General features: G+C 38.8%; 1 protein-coding gene across 1 annotated transcript; it reads right to left on the reverse strand.

The window, feature by feature from the left end:
- Positions 1–6967: 6967 nt before the first annotated feature.
- LOC138201602 (endothelin receptor type B-like) lies at positions 6968–9915 on the reverse strand. The gene is made up of 7 exons (XM_069155227.1): positions 9499–9915; positions 9204–9316; positions 8817–9021; positions 8360–8500; positions 8117–8250; positions 7913–8021; positions 6968–7138 (listed from the first exon to the last, which is right to left on the reverse strand). Exons 1-7 carry the CDS (start codon positions 9913–9915, stop codon positions 6968–6970), a joined length of 1290 nt encoding a protein of 429 aa, XP_069011328.1.
- Between the last annotated feature and the right edge of the window lie 12854 nt (positions 9916–22769).

Consider the following 22769-nt stretch of genomic DNA (forward strand, 5'->3'; position numbering starts at 1 on the left):
CAGCCGTTGTTGGGGCTTGTGGTTGAGGCTATTTGCAATACCTCAAAATTAAAAGAAACCAGATACTATCTCTAAAGCCACATGCCAACTTTCTAAATAATTGAAAGGAGCCATGTTGTGATCAAGACGATTTCACAGAGGGTGATCCAGGCACATCAAATTACAACAGATGTGAAATTGCACCATATCTGCCACTAAAGCTGCATTGAAACTCTGGAAGCAGTGTGAGGAGGCAACACAAAGAGATGCTTGTCTTTTTGCTTGGAGATTTTTCCTGGTTTTCATGGGGGTAGAGGTGCTTATCACATCTGCAGTGCTGATAAGACGGCCTCTGTGCTTCCGTAGGCTATATAATATTAATCCCTCTCCCACGTCTGCAGATACACTTAAAGGAAGGTGACAAGCATGACATATCCAGGACCTCCTGATGGCTCGTGCTCTGGAGTGCAGCCGCTAAAAGAGCCCCAAGTACCCTCAAGTGATGTAAATTTGCAGGGGGAGTCCAATTTCCATCACAGTGCTGTCACTGCCATGGTCATTAAACTAAATCATCCCGCTGTGTGTCACACAGCTCCCATTTTAAAGTCCCCTCAATAATGGAGTTATACTTGGACTGCAGATTGCGGCACAACAGTGAATGTCTGACCTGGCAGCAGCTGTAAGACTATCCTGCACATTATTTCATCTTTAGAAATCACAGACAGACAGCGTGTACGGGTGTAAGTTACACCTTGGAATTATTAATCAACCGAGAAACCTTTTTGTGTACTAGATGTGGCTGCTGCAGTTCAACAGGACTATAAAATGATCATCTCTAGCAGGGGTGTGCCATAGTGTCGTCAAAAATATTCGTATCATCATTAAAAATGATTTTAAATATTCACATTGTGATAATGGCAATGATCTGACTTGTTGACGTAATGACATCAGACCGAGTTACGGTATGTAATGTAAAAGATCAGATTTACAACAAACCACAGTATGTTAGTTCTTAACTATGTGAACTGAATGTTTGAAGGCAAACTGTTACATTTATGCTAACATAATGCTTAAAACTAAAACTTTAGTTGCGATTGTATTCCCTTAAATTAATAATAAAAAAATACTCAGTGCTTTGGTTGATATCATCCAAAAAAAAATCGTATCGCAGAAATATCCTAAAATATCATAGGACCATATTACCCACTTCTACTAAACTGAAATAGTAAGAAGGTGTTTTATGTGCATGTTGTTTATGGTGGTTTTCTTGGGTTTCATTCAGAACATGTCGATAGAAGACAAAGAGCTCTGAGTTTAAGCTATAGACAAAAGGAGATGAAAAACGCAACACTAAAAGACAAAAAAAAAAACATCACCACAAAGCAACAACTCAAAATGGCATTTAAACTAAGAGAAAAAAAAAGACACAGCTCAAAACAACAGCAGTTTTGTTATCCTGAGGCCCTGTTTCTAAAGAACGTGTTTCCCTTTGCCATTCCTCTCCTAAGAAGAGAAATGTATCCCCGTTGAGTAGAAAAGACGAAAGTGGTGGAGATCAACTTCAGTGTGCGAGACAGTGGTGCCTTTTTGTTTGTCTCCCCTCTGGAGCCAGGCTTACCCTGGGAGCCCTGGAGGCCAGGGAACAAACAGAGCTTTGTGAGCACTGACCCACTGTGCCCAGCAGCCAGACTGCAAACCTTCACTCCTGTGCTAATAGGAAACCGCAGATGAGGAGTCCGTATAGCTGACGAGGGAGGGGAGCTTTCTCGCATCCACCTGTGCTTTCATCATTGCCCATCAAAACAAGCGCAGGCAGTCGGGTTGCTGCGGTGCTCTGGTGGTCACCGAGTCGAAAAGCTCTTTCACTTTGTGTCCAAACTCAACACAATACATTTTGGAAACCTCAGTGGGTGATTTATTTTGTGGCTCGGATTTGTACTAATCAAGCCCATGCACTCACTAGAGCTCCCCATAAATACGTCAATAGCCTGTCATAAATTTGCCTGTTGATGCCCGAGAGGCATTAGAAGTGTGAACAGAAGTGTGAAGTGAACCACTCTAGTCAATGTGTCCTACATTTGATAGCATGTTTTCCATTACATCCAGACATGGATGAAATAAACAGTAGTGACAGTCCATTTTGCACCTTAACCAGAACACAGAAACCCTTTTAGGCAAGCTCATTATGTTTTTCTGCAAGAAAGCACTGCAATACATTTATAGATGCTGGCGTCGTGAAAAACCTGTTACCCTCAAATTTGCACCAGCAGTAACAACCCAGGCTCCCAACATTTGTCTTTTCTTTTCTCCTGAGTGGTCAGAAATACATGACTGGATGAAGGGGGGTGGGTTCTGGTACAAGGCTTAAATGCTTTTTAATCCCATGGTTGAGTGACCACTTGCAGTTCTGCCCGGTAGTAGGACTCTGCCTGCCATTTGCAGGTCTCGCTGAAGTTTCCTTGCCATTGGCTAAAGTATCCGCTTGCCTCTCTCCCTCTTAACACACCACTTACATTCTGGATTCGAGCCCCAAATGGCCATTAATTAAATGTGCTAGAATTGTATAAGGACGCCTGTTTTGTGATTTTACAAAGTTAAAACCAAGTAATATCCGTAGACCCGCCTGCATTCAGTGAGTTATTTTCCATCAGGCGATTCTCCTGGGTCACTCAATTACCCTGCACACACTGCAGGGATTTTCTTTTCCCTGTGTATTGCACTTGGTTGCATGGTGTCCTTGTTACACTCAAATAGAAAACCTGCAGTGTGGTGAGGGTCTAAATTGGACACAGTGCTGGAATTTGCTCCATTGTTTTCCTTGGCATACACTGTATATGTGACAGTTAGTGTGGTGGAGGTATCCGACCTGCACTGCATGTCAAGAGTGTCTTACAAGAGGTGGGCAGTTATCCTCAAATCACAGCAGGCATGGGCACTCAGAGAGGATACTGTGTAATCTACACCATAAATTAGACTACCTCACCTACACCACTGTTTTTTTGGTTTTTTTTCACCCTGTCAGTGCAATCTTATTTGAAAAGTCATGCCGGTGGGATTGATATTAAAAGAGTTCCTCTCAGAATATGGCATTTGTCTAAACTTCAGTCACTGTAGGATGTACCCCAGAACATGCACATCCTCTGGTGGGATGCTTAAAAAGAGCTATAGATAGCTCAAAGCAGAATCAAATCAAGACTTCACATCTACAAACTGTAAGAAAAAAAACAGCTCCTCCACAAAGCAATGTCAAGAGGCTTGCCACATGAAAGAAGAAGTTGTCTAAAGAGTTGCGGGAAGTACTGACAAAGTTTATGAAGAAAAAAGTAAATGTGTTTTTAATCCTCAGCAGCACGTGCAACAATGAGGGAGACTGAGCGCTTAGATATGCCACCCCGGGGGCAGGCTCTATACTTAAGGCTTACAACAGCCTCATTATCTCCCTCAACTCACATCAGATCCTAGCAGCAGTTTGTCACAGGCAGGCTCCTCTCTGCCAGTAGGCATCAGACCAATCCTCCTGCAACACTACTGTACATAATTGCCATATGGACAGCATTTTGAGCCAGACTGAAGACTAAAAAGCCCTCCAGGCAGATTCCCCAGATAACTAAATGAATATTTTATCTCATTTCCATCTAATTTGCACCGCATTATTATACAGAACTGAAATTTTTAATTAATTGATAGAACAGATCAAACACAGGTTTACACTTTGATTTTTGGGAGCTGTTATTTTGATAATTTGCATGACTTTTTTCCCATGCCAAGCTCAGAATTTCCGCATCTCTATAAGGAAGCACTATAATAAAACATACAGCAAATTAATAACTGTCAGCGCACATGAAATGCCTGTCTTGGTTGTGTGAGCAGTTCCAGTGAGAAGTCCTTTTACCTGCCACCCCACTGATTAATTAATTTCACACTGTTTAATTAAATCCACAGTCTGGGGAGTCTGGGCAGCACCGTGGGGAGCCGTATTTGAGCCTTGTGTGCACAGAGATTACGAAAGCAGGTCTGAGACTCCTGCTCTCTCGCTGATGTTGACACTGACGTCACCCTTCTCTGAATACCAGAGCTTGATTGTGTCAGTGGCATCTGACAGTTGTGAGCTTTTACTGCTGGGGACATGATAGCACAGCACCATTAGCTGATTATCACCTGGCATTTACATTAAGAAGAGCTGAGCATTTGATAGGACCGGGCACAAATTAGTATTTGACAGGAGCGTCTGATGAAAATGTGCTGCTGCTGTGTGCAAACCTGAGATTTCTCTTAATTTAGTTAACTGTACAAATACAAATTAAAGCCATCCAATTTGTAGTAACAAGGAGATTTGAAATGGAAATCACACTCTAAAAAACTTAAAATAAGAAGTAAGGGAACCCGGCAGGACTTATTCGAATACGTGGACCATAGATCAAAAACAGGACAGATTGGCTTCAGCATAGACGAGCACATTGAACTCCCGTATCATGTCCAACGCTGATGCATCCAACAGTCAAAGCCTCAGAGAGAGTTTCTCTTATGTCAGAACAGAAAGAGGTGTATGAGTGTGCGAGCACAGCAGGCAATATGACCGCGTGGGCTGGAAAGCATCCCTGTTCTCATGAAACATATTTTTGGCATCTCTAATCACAAACAAACACATTTTGAGTCAGATGGCTCAAATTTGTCTTTACAGTGCAATTTACAAAAAATATGACATTTTAAAGGTTACATGATTTAGATCTAAATGAACAATTCGGAGGCGTGTGATGTGTTTATAAGAAAAAAAAAACTTGGAAAGGATTCAAACCAGAATGTAACTTTGGCTTCCTTAATCTGGTGTTTATACACTGAGGAAAGCAACGTTATTTGATCTGGTGCGTAATGATGGCAGCCTGCTGGTTTGATGTGATGTGATGTGGAACCAGAACTTCTGCGTTCTTTCTTTTTGATGTGCCAAAGAATATTAGAGCAACAAATGCTTGAAAACCTGCAGTGTGTAAAATGCCACTGACAGAAAAAAAGTCACTCAATAAAACAAAGTTGATATTTTCATATCGCACGGTTTTTTTTATATTTCATGGTTGTATTGCGCATTAAAAAGTTTAACTGTAATTTAACGGACTCTTTAAAGGTGCAATATATAACTTTAAGAGTCAAGTGTGTGTCACTTTAGCATCCAGTCTGCCTTCAGTCCAGCTTTCAGTCTAGTTTCTGCAGTTTGGTCAAATGTCACATATTCTTGCCCTGTTAGTGAATAAGTAGTTGCCGTTTTTGCTAGTTTTTTTGACTGATGATTGTAAAGTCAGATTGTACGGACCCAAAAGTTGGTCCACTAAATAAATGGCGATTGGTTAAATCTACATTGCAGCTTGATTGTTTTTAATAAGACCATACGAGGACGGCCACAGCAAAACCGTCTGTCAGTACGGTTTGTGTTGTCATTAGCTTCAGTGTTCAGCTTTAGCTTCAGAATAAGGACAGTACGCCTGCTTGTTTGCTCCATAAAATTGACTTGAGTTTGTCAGATAGATGACGAGCTCATTGAGTCACATACAACTATTTCAATTGGTGTGAACCGCTGCCTTTATAAGCTATGGCTACGTTACAAACATAAGCAAATATAGCTGTTTACTTAACAGTCAAGTATAAACGTTGCCAATTCAGCATTAAACCTTTTTCCTTTAAAACATGTCTCCAGCAGGAGAAAAGCAACGCCAGTGATAGCACTCGTTTTGGTTCCTTTTGGCAAATACTTTCAGTCACGTCTGTGTTTACTGTTGAAATGATTCCACCTAGAGGTTAGGAAACACCTCTTCTTCCTCTCAGGTTGGACTGAGGGCAGACAGGATGCTAGTATGGCTCACTATCGCCTATTGCTTGAAAGCACTATTAGATGAATGTTTAATTTGATCAAAATAAAGTACTTTACTGGAAACTTGGCTTTAAAAAACCCCATTGTGAAATCATGTCCCTAATAGGCCCACAGCTCACTGTTGTATAAGCGTCACACACATCACAAGCATTCACTTGCTGTTATTCAAACAAACTGCTCAGTTTGAGTTTACTTCGACAGGATAAACTTTTAATAGGCATTCCAGCGCACTGCTTCGAGACAGTTTTGCAGACTGATACAACATTAACTGGAAGAGCTGCGCTCTGTTTGTGCTTGCCTTGTCCTGTGACAGGAAGACCTATCAGGTGCCCCCCCACGCTCCCCCCGTTTCTCTCTCCTCCTGACCTCATTCTGTCATCATCGTTTTCCTTCTTCCCCACTCTCAGGTCTTTTATAAAGTGTCTCCATGCATTACACATTTAACAATGCATTAAAAATAGGCCACCATCAATCAGTCATTCAGTGGCGGAGACAGGATCTACTTGTGGCACCAATTTTGATACGTTTCTCAAGGTTCAAGAAGGAAAGGAGCGCTGTAAAGTCTTAAGATGCTGCACGTGTGCACCGAACTTAACAGAGATGAAAATAACGTTTACGCGCTAATAATACGCCATACCCCATAAAACCCACCGTAATAATTTAGAATTCCCAGTTGCCTGATTTCCTGAGGCAAAGTGTCTTTTTCAGAACCCTGAAAAAGAATTAAAATAATAAATGCAGGCGGTAAGCTGTGACAAGATTTCTGTTGATGGGTGCCAGGTTAACATCGTGCCCAAAACAGTGATTTGAGAACTGTGATGCATGATACAGGATAGGTAGGTAAGATCTGATGTAATGGTCGGGAGTGAGTCAAGCCTCCGAGGCAAATAGTCTGAACAGTCTGACTCCAGGTTGCTCATGCCGAAGCAGATGTTCAACTGACGACAACATTACAAAAGACAGCGCTCCATGTTTTTCAGAAGGTATTTTGTTTTATCAGGATGGCATGTCAAGGTTGCGGCGCCACTTACAAAGCAGCTTTGGTAGTTGTTTTGATAGCTACGTACATCTAATAAAAGAAATATTGACAATCTCACAAAGTATTTTCTCAGTTCCACATGAGTTTTGTTAACACAGTGAGGTATTGTCCTTCCCGGGTTCAGGTGTGGAAGTCTGCTTCTCGGCTTTGATGTTGCAGCTCTGCTCTGAGGCCTGATCCTGCATTCGGGACTTCAAAACAGGTTGCACCTCGTCATGAGTAACAGCTTGAGGAGGTAGACACCAACTGCACAGACATGCCTGGAGGACCACACACAACATTTTGGTCAGAAGACAACACACTTCTATGCAGAGAATTGCACGTTAGAAATGCTATTTATGTGTGAAGTATTCAGAGTATAATCGACAATAAAGCAACCTTGCTTATATGTCCTTTAACAAAGATTCACAGTATGAGTCTTTTGTAATTTAGAGGACAAATACAAAATAGAGCCGTTGTATTTCATTTGGTAGACTTTTGTTAAAAAGAAGCTTCAGTTTGGAGTTTTCTTTTAAGTTAGTGAGTAACTTAAAAGCCCCAAAAAATAATCTATGAATTAATTAAAAATATTACATAAAAAAAATAAAAAATACTGCAAAGGAAGAATACTTTGTTATGCACTGTGATGTGCAAAAACCTGATGGTAGCCAAAACAAATGAAAACATGTTTTAGATATCTGCTTCTGAGCTTGAACTACAACAAAGGCTTTAAAATGTCTTTCCTTGAAAATTGCCTTGAAGCTATGTTTTCTTCTCCCTCATAACACGTCACTTTGATTCAGTGACCAACTATCTGATAGATTGCCAAGTGTCTGCTTTTTTCCTTGATGATGTTTTTCCACACCATTTTCACTTATCCCCGCAGGTGATCACTTGCTTCAGTCTGGCTATTTAACAGACATGACTCCATATGCTCTTAATGACACACATGATAGCTCATCAAATGCGTACCACAGCGTCGTCAACATCTACCAGATCTGTTTAAAACTGACTACTGCCGTACGTAGGAACAACAATATACACATGGCACTTACCTTGAAACATTTCTTGAATTTTTTGCTGACTATGTACAATGCAATAGGGTTGATGCACGAGTTCAGTGATGCCATATTAATGCCAAAATAGTCAAGGACGAGAAAGACACTGAAAAAAAAAGGAGCATACGTTAGCGAAATGACACAAAAGCTCGAGTGCTGGGTTATGAACAATAAAAAAGGTTCTCAATACTTCATGCTCACCTCAGTAGCTGACACCTATTAGGATCTTTTTCATCATACATTGTTAATTTCAAAATCCTGCTGAGGTACAGTGGAAACCAACAGAGTGCAAACACAATCACCAGGCAAAAGACGGTTTTTGCGACTTCTCGTCTCTGTAAAAGAAAAGATATGATTGCTTTTAAAATGTATAATAAAGTTGGAACTGTGACAAATGTCAAAATGTTGCAGAATGTGCTTCAAAGTAGAAGATAATCTTATAACCTGCTTGACGTGGTCACTTAAAGTGTTCTTGGTGTCTCTCAGCATTTTCCTCGTCATCAGTGCGTAGAAGACCGCAGTCCAAATCAGTGGCATGCAAAAATAGAAGCCAAAAAGCCACCAGTCTTTGATTGCTTTATAAAACTGTTGATTAAACATGACGGAGACACACAGTCTGTCAGTGGTGTCGGTGACATGATGTTTACTGGCTGCTATGATACAGCGTCCATGAAATAATATTTGGCATAGACATATACAGATTTGCAAAGACACCATCAAGAATGTAGTTGGCATCTGTTGGCCGAGGTTAGGAAAAATAATAATAGAGCCATAATTGATTTCATTTTCTCTCAACAGTTATACATATTAATGTATGCTGGATATGAAAATATAGTCAACTCAAACACATGTTGATCAGTTTATTGTATCTTGTTGCGTTGCGTGGACACAATAACATTACCTGCATAAACTGCGATGTTTGTGTCGGATGAAGCAGACATATTCTGAGATGCTTTTCTTTATAGTCCATTGTTATCATATCAAAGCCAACCAGTTCAGGGACAGGCAGCAGGATAGAAATAACCCATATCAGAGCTATTTCGATTGCCGTCCACACTGAAACCCAGATGCCTTTGATTTGATTCCAGGATACTACAGCTCGGTATCTGCAAAATCAATGAGGAAATGTTATGGCTTGGGGATCTCTTTGTCTGTAACAATGATGCATTTTTCAGTGTAATAACATTTCAAGGGCTAATGCTAAACAAATCTGTCTGCTTGATACAGATAGTAAGCACCAAACACTATTTTCTTGGAGGGCACAGGACAGTGCTGCTTGTCTCCTTACCTGTCAACACTCAAAGCACATAAGCTCAACACAGTAATTCCAACAGAGGATTTTTGAATGAAGGGGATGAGTTTGCATAGCACTACACCGAAGGGCCAATCTTCTGCCAGGAGCTGCAACGAAGACAAAAGGACAATTTAGTGAAAAAAAAAACACAAAAAAAAACAACAACAACAACAACAACCACAATCAATTCAAGCTAAAATTGAAGTTATGAAATAAAGTGCAGTGAAATAGGATGAGGTGCAACCTTTCTTTCTCATTGAAACTGCACAACATGTGGCAAATAACTCACCCTGTATGCGTTGATTGGAATGTCTATCATAATGTGGATTAGATCCCCCAAAGCGAGACTCGCAATCAGAATGTTTGGTCCACTTCTCATGCATTTGTTCACGTAGATGATTTTAAGTAAGGCTGAATTTCCCACTATTCCAACAACAAAGACGAGCAGAGAGACCATAATATTGACATATTTGAGGGTTTCTCTGATTCCAGCTGACTCTAAGCACATAGGAGGGTGTGGTGTTTTTGGTCCTGCTACTTGGGGTGGATGAATAGAGCTGTTGGATTTCTGTTTTTCTAGGATTGAAAGACCAGGGGAGTCCGCTTCAGAGAGTTCAATTACAGGGAATGGTTTTGAATGCTGATCGTTGGCCTCTCCTCGAACGAGAATAAGTCCCAAACACAGAACGAGAGCCACTGTCCACATTGTTGATGATTTCCTCAAAAGGCCCCGGAATGTTTTTGCCAACTGAAATTGAAAATTGAAATAATTAGCAGAGCAAATTTACCTTGAGATTACAGCAAAGTATTTAAGCGATGAAAAGGACTCAATTAATTTACAGATCAAAAGGCAAGAAGAAATTCACAAACAGCATTGATACAATATAACAGTGAATTACGCCAGCTTACCTTCAGATAGAGACATACAATACAAACTCTTTAAAGTGAGTGTCTAACACCAAAAAACAAATAGGCTATATATGTTTGACACAAAGAAGTCCTCTTTCTTGCTGTGCATGTTATAAATGTTTGAACCTAGCTGAGGGAAATCTGGGTTTTATAGACTAAGGTATTGTTGTCAGCATTAGTCATCAATCTGTCAGTAGTGACTGTAATTACTTCCCTTGATGCATCACCCTGAATGAAAGGATGATGTTGACTGTATTGTCTGAGTGAGATCATTTTATAGGCTTTACTGGGGATCTTATGTTACTGTCCCCCCTCCTCTTTTACTAAAAAATGTGGCCACTATCTTGTTTGACATAAAGGTTCCTCACAAAATCTAAATGCAGCAAAATGTCTATTTTAGTCAAATGATAGATTTTCTTTGTTTGAAGCCACAAAGCATCTATCAAGTCATTATTAATTAATGTAATGGGAACTGGAAACCTATCTTTTGTAACTGCATGACAATGTGGATGAGCCTGATGCTCAGCTACTGCCGAGCAACCGCACTTGAACAACAACAAAAATGATACAAATGGAACTGTACACTATTCGGTGAGTTTCCTCTGGAGATGTTGCTTCAGTTGACATATCACGTTTTGAAAACATGAGTCAATCCCCATCCTACCGGAGAGATACTGCCTCCGTATCTCCTGAGAGTCTAAAGAAGGTGACTTCTCCCTTCGACAGTTTTATGACATCCTGAAGAGCCCGGAGGAGCACGAGACATGTGACGACGAGAAGGATCCCATTGTCAATAATATACCCGACGACTACTCCAGCTCGCTTTTGAATGTTCAAATCTGTGCTTCACTAAATGACCTTGGAAAACTATGTGCTCGCATGTTTCCACAAGAACTGAAGATTAGGAAAAGTGAGATGGAAATGGAAAAACTATGACAACTGTTCGTAGCGTAGTCTGTCTGTATAGCTGACATTGATACAACCTTTTGTTTCTTTTCCATGTAGAACAACTTCATCATCTGTTAAAGAAAAACTGCACAGAACTGTCATGTGCAGTGGTATCATAGACTTAGAAATATGACAAATATATTTTTGGTGACCATCTTGCATTTTTAATCCCTGTATTATTTCCTCCCACCTTGTTTTACCCACCCGAGCACCGAATGGTGCGAAAGCCCTGTTGTTATTAATGTTCACAATCACTACCTCCCAGGACCGCTACTGGCCATTTGGGTGCACTATGCATAATTGTTTTGCTATCAGAAGTGCTGTTTGTGTACTGTTTATATCATGTATACCTGAACTGCAGGTAGATGGTTGGTCAGTATCTTCCTCTTGGTCCTGGGTTCCTCCAAGCAAGTTGTATTCATCTTAAACCACAAGGGAGAGCGAGTTAGCATATATATACACAGTTAAATATAGTACCAAGAAAGTCAAACTTCAGGAATTAACTGAACATCAACAAAGATTATGTCAGAGTTTAAAAACAAAACAAATCTGTGTATGAATATATTTATCAAACAATAATGTACGCTTATTATTATAATTCGACCCTTATATCGTAAGCAAAAGTGTGTTTTACATTTACATTCATACAGGAAATGAACAAACAAATAATGGTCCACAACTTAGTCAAGACCTTAAATTCCTTGATTTAAATAAAACATTACAATCCATGATGATCCATCATCTAAAACATATATCTTTTTTTTTTTTTTTTTTTTTAAACAACATTTCAATTGTCCTTTAAATTACTAACCAATAGCAGTTAGGATTAAATTTCACCAGAATTTTCTGACTTTACCATAAACAAGACAAGGTCAAAACCAGGTAAATAGCTGGCTATCTACCATTAGATAGCTCACTCAAGCATTTTCAGAATTAACAGTTTCACACATACCTGTGATCAACACCAGCATCATCCGACTGTCTCTTCTTTTTTTCTCTTCTATGCCCCCAACTCCTGTTGACTTTGGCCATTCTTTCATTTTAGTAATGTCATCAGGTAATTAAACAACCCACGGGAAGCTTAGGGAGGGCACTACAAATTATTTATTTACTATTTCAAGCAAACATCTTTATCTCGTATTGCTCATAATGGTCAGATGGTGCCTATTGTAATTGTTCCTCATTTTAAAATGACAATTATTCATTATTACTTTTAAAATAATCATTAGGCTATTTTGGTGGCAATACTACCTCCATTGCATATGGTCTATATTATGAAACGTTATTTGGTCAAAAAGCACTTGGTTTATTGCAGTGCCTTTAGGAGAAAAAGAGGAGCAGCCTTGAACTGAATGCCATTGAATGTTAAGCTTTTATATGTTAGATTACACTATGTAGTTCATTTAGTGACCTGGAAAGTACCTTAATGAGTTTGAGTGTTTGGTTTGCTTATATTTAGCAATAGACAGACTAGCAATCCACAATTTATGCATTTGGTGATTAGTATAGTACAGAGAGGCTACCAGTTCATATTGAGGTTACAATAAGGCCTTAAGCCCCATGAATTAAAATGTATAACATTCACATTGCAATTAATGACTATGCGTATGTCCGAATAAAATGTACCGAGTAAAAGTATTGCTGAAATTCTTTGTTTTGTGTCCGTTCCTCTGAGCAGTCTGGTGTCACCAGAGTTCATGGAGGTTGGATGGAAGATTTATTACTTGAGTGAGCACCCAAACACAGACAGATTGGGAGTAGGTGTGGGAGAGCCTCTTTCAGCTGTCGTAGTAAGCCATGTCATCAGTTTGGGTGCGAATGAGTAACTTATTCCTGCCCCCTCTTGTCTCTCGTGACCTGGACATCTGTCAAATTGTTAATTATTTCTCACTCGTGTAGTTCAAAAGAAAATTAAAGATCCCAGTTGTTCCATTTCTTTTATACAGTTCAAAAGCCAGTCATGTAAACTAATTGAGTATATGTCCTTGAGTACATTTCAGTGTTCAGGTACTTCATTGCTGCTACTTTATACGATCCACTATGTCTCAAGTTTAATATTGTGCTTTTTACTATACTTATTTGACAGCTTCAGTTAGAGCTGGAGATTTATATTAGGTAATACAAAATATAATGAAGAAGTACTTGATCATGTATTATTACAGATTAAGGTACAGATCACTGAATTATAAATACCTTTTAGTTTTGGTAGTCAAAGTATGTTTTGATCGATGTTTGATTTGAGTGTTTCTACACTGGTATCGCTTCTTTTATTTCATAAATAAATGACAAATATTGCCTTCATAGGGTTAACGTTATACGTGTAGCTTACATCCAGCAAACTATCAAAGTTTCCGTTTGTTTTGTTCACATCAGGGGGCAGAGGATGAAAAGAGGTCAAAGAGGAAGTGTGCTATACCTCGTGTGGTTCTACTTCATCTCCTATCCTTTAAGCAAAAAGCCAAAACAAAATCCTCAGGTTGGAAAGGTAGTGTCGACTAAGTCCAGTACCTGGAAATGACAGTGATGGCCTGTTTTCATTTTCCCACAGTAATAGCAGCATGTGGAGGGGCTATAATATCAGAGGTGGAGAGGTGATTGTGATTCTGCTTTTTTGCTGTTGGTTCCAGAGGTTGAATCTAAAAAGGATGTTCATCTTGCTCAATGTGACTATTTCCAGCAGCTCTGTCAGCCCTTCAAATACAGTGGACTACTGAAAAATGAAACCCACTTTTTAAGAGGGTGACTGTAGTTTGTTCTATTGAACATCAATTCATTAGATTGCCAGATAACCTTTACCGAGTGACAGAATCACCTCCATTTGTGCTTGGAAAAAGGTCATATCAGAGTAGCACTCCAAGTAAAAAGAAATTTCTAATGTTGAAATTCTTTTATTTTCAGCTTTTTGGTTGTGAGCAAGCTAAACAAAGAGAGCGAAAGCTTATCTGGGTAGAGAGATCAAAACTGGCACAGAGGGAGTTGGATAGAAAGACTGAAGCGAGTCCTCATGCACCCATCAAGAGTAAAGAGAGGAAAGCTTGTGAAGAACAAGCGAGGGCAGAGGGTGCATATCGTTCACGATAGTACTGTTAGAATTGTTCAAGATTGCATATTTCGCAACTCACAGATAGAAAATATAGAATCATTTTCTCCTATAAATATATGACTAAGGGAAATATTTTTGTCTCATTTGTTTAATTCCAAACACATTTTTAGGACTTTCTGTTCATGTTTTAGGTCATATTTATGCACAAATATAGAAAATTGATCAACTTTCAAGCACCACTGTATAGACTGCTGACTGCAGAGAAAACCTAAAAAAGACAACTTGTATAAAGACGTGGGTAAAGCGTGCATCCTGGAGCCTTGTCTATATACATTATAACAAATCATGAGCTTATTCAGTATTCAGAAGATATGAATAAATGGAAATTCTTTGTTGGCTGCGGCCGTATTGATATCAATACAGGCTGTCAAAGGGGATACCCTTCATCCTCCACGATCCCTCAGATAAATATCAAAAACACTACTGGCATGTAATACATGATAAGAAGAGGCAGATGGTGGGCCACATGTATGCTGTTGAAACGACATTGCGGTCTCTCCTAAACTATAACTGTTTGATCATCCTGTCACATTACATTCAGAAGGCATTATAGACTTTCAAAAAGGAAACAAACAGATAAAAGCGTTGAGCCAATTTTATTTAACGGTAATATAATAAATAACTCACAGCTAGAAGTAATTAAGAAGTTTCTACGGTGGCACATGTTTTCTGACCTAATGTCCAAATGGAACAGGTCATGTTTTGTATTCTTTTAAGCAACGCGCAAAGTGGACAATCAAGGACGAGGTCAAAGTACGAATGAGAGGCTGCATTTGCTCCCTTTGATAAAAGGTTTGCACAGTGTTAATGATCCTTAATAGACAAAGTTATCCTCCTGGGAAAGCAGCCATTATAATATCGTCTGCAGAAGCTGCTGACTTCACTCACATAATCTTGGAGGACAAGGACGTAGAGCGCAGCATCAAAGGTGTTTTTACAAATGAAGGACGCTCCACAGGCCATCATCCAAATGGAATGATATGGTGACTGTTACTCCACATAAATCATAACTCATTTAAATAAAGTTCTTACCAAAATATGGCCTTGTCATTTTGAGAAAATATGCATTTTTTGCATTGTGGTGGAGAATTGGATGATAAAAAGATTTAACAATCTTATCATGTAATTTTCTGCCTAAACGTGAATAAATGCACTTTCCGAAATGTAAAACTAGTCCTCTGAATCATATATGAATTTGAGTCGACGCTAAACCTAATTAAAACTGAAGGCGTTAGTATCTGCAACATCAAATGTTGGAGATCTCTTTGGTTTCTTAGGAGACTTTTTACTAAGTAATCTCTGGGGTGTGTTTGAAGGTTGAATCTGACCCCTGGTGGAAGTCTCTGCTTCAAGAGATCTGGAAATTGTTATATTTTGACCCACATGTGTGTAACCTTCCATCTACGCCTCTCACCTTTACCTGGGGGCCATACATCAGTGCGCACACACACACACACACACACACACACACACACACACACACACACACACACACAAGAACGAATGAATGTCACTTTTGCACATCAGGACAACACCGCACGCTTCAGAGTGGGTTCAAAGCTTCAGGTACATAATGCTACATACACTACGAAATGTGCACGCAGGGATTTAAAAATACATGGAAAATATAGGAGCCTCTATTGTAAACTGTATGAAGCAAATTATAGCAGCCTTTAATGATAACCGATTTGTGCAGGGGGAAAAAAACACATTTGAAAAAGGGACACTATGTTACTTTTCTTTTCATGCAGCTCATTTGTCCAGAGAGCCATAACAAGCCAGGACAAGGCGTTCTGGGGAGATATATCCAAAAGAGGAGCACCGAAATGTACTCTCTGCTTGACCAGATACAGACCTGCACGTCTCACCACTCTGCAAATCTGCACAACATTAAGCCACATTACAGATTCATCACCCAGATGCAGCGGCTTAGCAAACAAATGGAAAAGGAGAAGTCACCCGGAAAGATAACAGCCCATGCAAACGAAGAGAGAAATACAAAATTGGCAAAAGCTAATATCTTTCATGGCAGTGCCACGAGTTCAATGCATTACCTTATTTCAAATCTCTCGAGTATCCCGATGCTTACAGTCATTCACATTCAGAATGTAAAAGGTTTGAGTTTTATGGAAAAAGATTTACGGAAGATTGGGTCAATTCTTGTGGCAATGCACACATTTCAGTAAACATTGGAAATCAGTTCATAGTGACATCTAGGACAAGACTATTAAAAAAGATATATCTAAGGGTGGAACCACTGCTTGTGTGCATTCTGGTTTTTTTTTAAAAATATATATATATATATATATATATATATATATATAAAAGAAACACCTACTCAGAACTGAAAAATGACTGTAACATTTCAGATGTAGAGTAGTTAAATGTTTTGCTTCCAACAGCTTGACAAAGACCTTCAACATTTAATGGGGCCAATGTGTTACAACACCTGACTCGTAGGTACTTCTTGTCCTTGGTTTTCAAAATAGAAAAATAACAAAAAATTGCAGGTAGATGTATTGTACTTAATAAGAAAACAACAATGTCAGCACCCAGCTCTCCTCTTCAAACAACATCCTACATGTTCCCATCCAACCTAACAAGGGATCACTTGCCATTTATTTGAAATGCAGCAACTGAGAATTACTATTACTATTACTGCAGTAATAGGAACTGGTTACCTGCCATCAAATGCTTTGCCTGCATTTACTATTGTTATACAAGCTACCATTCAGACATTTCTGCACTATAAACCTGATGTGATTACCAATTTATTGTTTTTATTACCATAAAGCAAAGCTTCACCAGGGTCCCTTGAGTGAAATGGCACGAGATCAACTTAGTTTTTTGAACTACATGTTCAGATTCTGTATATCATTTCTAATTTATTTAGAAAGTAAACAGCGCATAGTCGCTTTACCTGCCAGCCTGGGAACAAAATTCAGCCCTGGCAGAGGCCCAATGTTTTTTCTGCAGCATATGCACCGCAGCATCAGCCTAATTATAAAATATAGTCTGAGCAACAGATATCAAATTGGTATTGTTGTCTGTGGTTATACGCGCCTCCCCCCCAATGATTGTGACAGTTCATAAATTCAAAAAATAGGCCATTTGGTGCACTACTAGTGCTTTGTAAGTGCTCTGATTAATAAATATATTCTTTGATTTTGAAGCAGTCTTGTGCTGCTGCTGCTGTTGTTGTTGTAATTTTTCTTTCCTCAGGCTATTGCATGGTTAAATCAATCAATTTTATTTGATGAAAGAAAATGCCCTCTCAGCATGTTGCTAAAAAAATAATTTTAAGCTGAAAAATCTATGGTTTATGATGAGCCCAAAAAACTAAGACAGGATGCATAATTTGTTCCGTAAATTCAATGAAGCAAAAAGGTGCAAAGATAAATAGTAAATTGCTCAAATTGATGATATGCACAGGTAATCTTTCAGTGTCTGAATACTGCTACATGTACAAACCACAAAAGAAATCCCAGCCTCAACACACTGCATGGATGTGATAGAGCATCTAATTTATGACTACCAAGTCAAGCTCTGTTAACACCGTCACTACGGGCAGTCTTACCTGTGGGTTTGTTACGTCACTGCCTCTTCCGGACTCTAATTACTCTAAGTAACGTCATGTGTGAATAACTTGTTATTTGTTAGCATCAGCCTCGATTTTTGTTTTGTCTTCATTTCTCCGACCTTCACGCTCCACCTTTCCTCTTAATGGGACGTTTGTACGTTTGTATTTTTGACTCTCATTTTAACAACAGCTAGATTTGAAAGTTTCCCGCCTGATTTCTGACATCACAAGGGTGGACTGACCCATTTGAAGAGAAAAAAAAAGTGTGGGGGGGTATCAGGGGTAACGATCTTAGCACTTCCTGTAAGCCTACCTGTTTTAACAATATCCGCATATTAGCTTGTTTGGAACCGTGCCACCCCCAGTCAGATGGGTTGTACCAACTTAAAGTGGGCCGTAACCGGCAGGTAAAAATTCACCTACACTCCAGTCCAGTAGGTGGCGGTATGGTTCCTATAAGATGGTTGTCAACCGCCCACAATGGGTCGGTGCATCTGGCATTTAGCAGATTTCCCTGCTTAGTACCTCCAGGGGTTGCACATATTCCAGAGACAATGATTTGTGGTTAGAAACCTTGCCAGTATTCAATTATAGATATAGAGACTGTCTGGCTGACTTTTTAAAACGTGTTTTTCTCCATTCTGTTGCAACTTTCTTTCTTTCGAGCGTATCCTTTTTCTCATTTTGTTGTTTAGCAGAAATCCTAAAAGGAGTAAAGGGGTTCTTTTTTGTTTGTTTTTGGTACATGGTATCAAAATGAGTGTGATAAATAAACCATGTTAGAAGCACCCCCTTGATTATATACAACAGATACATCATGAAGTACATCACACAGGCTTTTCAGTCTCAATACTCGATGCTGTTTCAAAAGATTCCTGCACATGAATGCTTTTCCAGTTCACTTGCAGCTGTTGGCAACACTTATTTTACTCCATCATAATTAGTGCAGTCTCTTAGTCAGTAGTAGACAACAGCAATGATTTATTTCCATTATCTAGTACATGGCATATGGCCCATTGGAAGACTGTTAATTAGAATTATTTCCAGACCTTTAAATTATTGAGCTCATACAGTCACTGAATGTGAGTATATCTGACTTACACTTGAATTTTTTTTTTACAGGAATTACAGATCAGGAAAACGGCAGTGCAACGGAAATATTCTAGAAGTTTCTTTTGCTCTTGCTTTCGCTCAGTTAGATTTGCGTGTGCTTCATAATACAAATTATTGGTAACATTAAATATTTTATATAATATTCTTATTATGTATGCAACATAACTGAGTACACTGTATCATCTGAAAATAATTGCATTATTTGTTGAAATGTTGGGTTATTTAATCATTTGTACTTTGGGGCCTGTATTTGTAATGTAATCTAACTAATCACTTTGTTTGAATTATACATAAAATGAACTCCATACAGTTCAACTTGAAAATAATACAGCTATTTTACACTTCTTACACACAATTGTTTTTAATGGATTTGGAAGTCAGCTTGGAGGAGAGTTGATTCTGGTTGTGTTAATTGCTTCTGTCGCTTCATGTAATCCTACTAACTGGATATTGAGATGGCCATACCATGCAGGACTCCATGTTCTTCTCCTCTCTGGCTGTATGTGTTGGCCTCGTTGTCACACTGCGAAGTGAAAAGGGAGCCAATTATTCCTTCCCTTCCTCATGGCATTATTTGATGGACAAGAATCCAACATCTGTGGTTTCTAAAGCTTTTGCACACGTCTACAGTATATGCTGTGTACTGTCCCATAATGGCTGTGCTGTGAACTACACAAGAAAATCGATCAAATAAACGAGGAGGTGGATTTTAAAGACCTTCAGTGCAGTTTTCTCTCTTTGTGTTGCGTCTACCACAAGCACAATTGTCTATTGTATAATACGGTTGCTATGGTACACGAGGAGCAAAATATGTTTTCTTTGACCACTCTATCAAATTCACTTTCTTTTTTGTGGTTTCTCTGCTCATTGCTGTTTCACAATGAATCAAGGATGTCACAAAAATGATGCAAACAACTGACTCGCACGGCAAATCAACGGAGATGGATTCAACGACAAATCCTGGATTTGCAAACAAACAAGAAATGCCACAAATTGGCCGATTTCTTTCAAAGCATCATGAAAAATAGACACTATGAAGTGAAACCAAAGAAGGTCAGACAACAACAATATTGCCTGCATCACATGTTGTCTCACCTTAAAAGAAACATATTTGTTGAAGGCCTTAATTGGATAATCTTGTTCAGACATTAATCTGTTTTTGATCAGTTTTAACACAAACACTGGAAAGAAATGTAGCTTCAATCATGAATAACTTTGCACCCATTTAATTGACGCTAAAAAAGTACATTTTATTTTCCATAGAAAATACTTACTGCAGGGCAGTTGTGTTGTACTGCATTATATTTTACAGGTACTTGAGTTCTGTGTTCATCCCGTGCAGCAGTTTGGATTTATTGAGCTGATAAAAGAAGAAGTGGCTCCAGTGTAAGCTCATGTGAATACCTGACACTTCATGCATTTGAGTTGTCACCCAGAAGCCTCGTTAGTACACAGACTGACTGGAGATACGAGAATGAGAGCAGCCAAAGTACAGTTTCTTCATATTTCATGACTATGAGTTTCTGACCTTGGTTGTGAAATGACTTTTTTCCATCAGCTCTGTAAACAACCGAACCAAGAATACCACACAAGAATTTGGGGGTTGACATCCGAGCTGCCGAGTGTGCCGAGTTGGGGTATAGACCAGGAAGAGGGATTACAACAACAAACTCACAATGAGGTATTGTGTCCCGTAAAATATATCTCTCTCTGACTTGTAACACTGAAATGTCCTTGACAAAATAAAAGCTTTTCTTGAATACCCACAGCAGGAGAGGTTTCGCTGAAATTGAATGTGTATTTTTTTTGTTATTGAACTAACATTCAAAATGCACTTGATAGCGAGACCTTAGTCAAATGGTGAATAGATACAATTAGCATATATAAAGCCTTTTTGTGTGTTTTAGAGATAATTTTCCTATTGCCAAACAGTGAATTTGAGTTTTCCTTGCCTTGTCTATCGTTGTCACAGTGCAAGTTTTATCTTGTGAAAGATGATATGACATGGTACCCAGAGACATGGAGTTTCACAGTTTTGATTTATTCATGAAGCACAAGTTAAAGACCTCAAAGAATTTAATAAATTATGAAGTGTCTTTGTTTTTTTTTCTCCTCAGTGTTCCTGAAAACATGAAGTCTGAGCTGGAGATATCCCCAGATGAGGAAGTGTTGGATTTGCTCAGCGAGGAAACTCCCTAAACTCCTGCAGCCTGCCAAGGAGAAACTGAGGAGTCTTTAACTAACCTGGACAAGATATGGAAGAGAACGACACTTTAAAATGTCTCCTTTTCCTCCTCTTGTATAAATATGAATTCTTTTATGGAACATGCAATTAGTCTGCATTTGTTTTGCATCAAAACGTGCCTGTCAACCGCAGCTGCTTTTTTTCTATAAAACATGCCAGACTTTGACTTGCTGTTTCAATACCTCATTAACTGGAATAGTTTGATGCTTTGTATTTCCAACAGAGCGTCGTTTTGAGGAAGAGTGCATAAATAAAAAGAAATGCATTCAAAGCATCTCTTCCGATAGTGTTTTCAGACCCAACCTCAAGCGGATCAGAGGAGTTGCTGCAGGCTGTGTTGAACATTTGCTGTGAGCACTGCCAGCAGCTGAGAAACCCCCCGATGACCGGTGATCAGATAGTCGACAGTGTTGACCCAAAAGAGGTGAGAGACTGAGTGTGCAGCTAAAACTACAGTTAATATGGTGGCATGATCATGTTCAATAAAATCTGGTTGCAGGTTGGGATGATTATGCAAACAAAATAAACGACGAATCACTTGAAACAGAAAAAAAAAAAATCACAAGAACTAATTGTAAAACTACTTTTGAACAATAATAATATGTAAATTTGTGTTATTTAAATATTTTACAACAAAAAACACCTGTCTGAATTTAAATGGTTTGCATTTCCCTCTCTAAAATCTAGTGCAAATCTTTTTAGCATTTTAGCAGAGCTCGTGTTGGAAACAGTTTGGCTCGGGCTGAAATGTCTGATTGGTGAGCCTGACTGATTTTAAGGATCCGTCAACCCCTTATGATTGACATGAATTGATCAGAGTAAAATATATTAGCAACTACTGAATGGTTTGTTGTTAAATGCGAACACATGGTACAGAGAGGACAAATCCAAATGAGTTTGGTGAACTCTTCCTCTTTACACCGTCAAGAGGTTCAATATTTTTGTAAAATGAGCAACATTCCGATCAGCCTCAGCTTTATACACACTAAATGAATTATACCTGTGCAGTATGTTAGCATTATCATTGTGCCAATGTTGTTAATTAGCTCAAAGCATCTTTAACTGCAGCTGTTGCCTCTTTGTCTTGTTTTTCAGTGGTTCAAGTTCCAGAGCAATTAAGGCTGAATGGACTGAATCAGACTTCTGCCATGTCAGACAACTACATCTCAGCCATACTGAACTCAACAAAGCTTTTATTCTGCCTAAAATACAATTAAAAAAAAAAAAAGGTGTCCTTCAACATCTTCAAGTCTAAATTTCACAAAAGCAAATTGAGCATCCTGAATATTTGACATCACTTTAATTCTTACTGAAGAATTTAACTCTTTGCGCCTTAACAACTTGAATTTTGTCTGAATTAGTGAACTCTTTATAAGATCAAATTTACTCAAGCACCACTTGAAATTACCAACTGAAAGAAGAAACAAGAATCCAGATAAATGGCTTTCGAACCAAAACATTTTGATGCTATCAATTCGTTAAGATTTTACAATTTGACCACAATTTGCTTCTACAACAGATGAGTAAAAATACATATGAATACGTGATTGCAAATTTGCTTAAAATCAGAATGTGGAATATTTTTGGCATTTCTACATTTTCGCTCGGCTTTCTTCTGCTTTGAGCAGGCATGGAAGATATCAGAGACTTTGCCGAAGGGTT

This window comes from Embiotoca jacksoni, unplaced genomic scaffold, assembly GCF_022577435.1.
Source record: "Embiotoca jacksoni isolate LCO1_2020_lvr unplaced genomic scaffold, fEmbJac1.0.p SCAF_2, whole genome shotgun sequence".
NCBI lineage: Eukaryota > Metazoa > Chordata > Actinopteri > Embiotocidae > Embiotoca > Embiotoca jacksoni.

What these genes read in the sequence shown, in the direction of transcription:
- LOC138201602 (XM_069155227.1), bottom strand. Translation starts at nt 9,915, where the DNA reads ATGTGGACAGTGGCTCTCGTTCTGTGTTTGGGACTTATTCTCGTTCGA. An exon ending in TAAGTGACCACGTCAAGCAG is followed by an intron (nt 8,251 to 8,359) that starts GTTATAAGATTA and finishes TTTCTTTTACAG; the next exon opens with AGACGAGAAGTCGCAAAAAC. An exon ending in AATTCAAGAAATGTTTCAAG is followed by an intron (nt 7,139 to 7,912) that starts GTAAGTGCCATG and finishes GTGGTCCTCCAG; the next exon opens with GCATGTCTGTGCAGTTGGTG.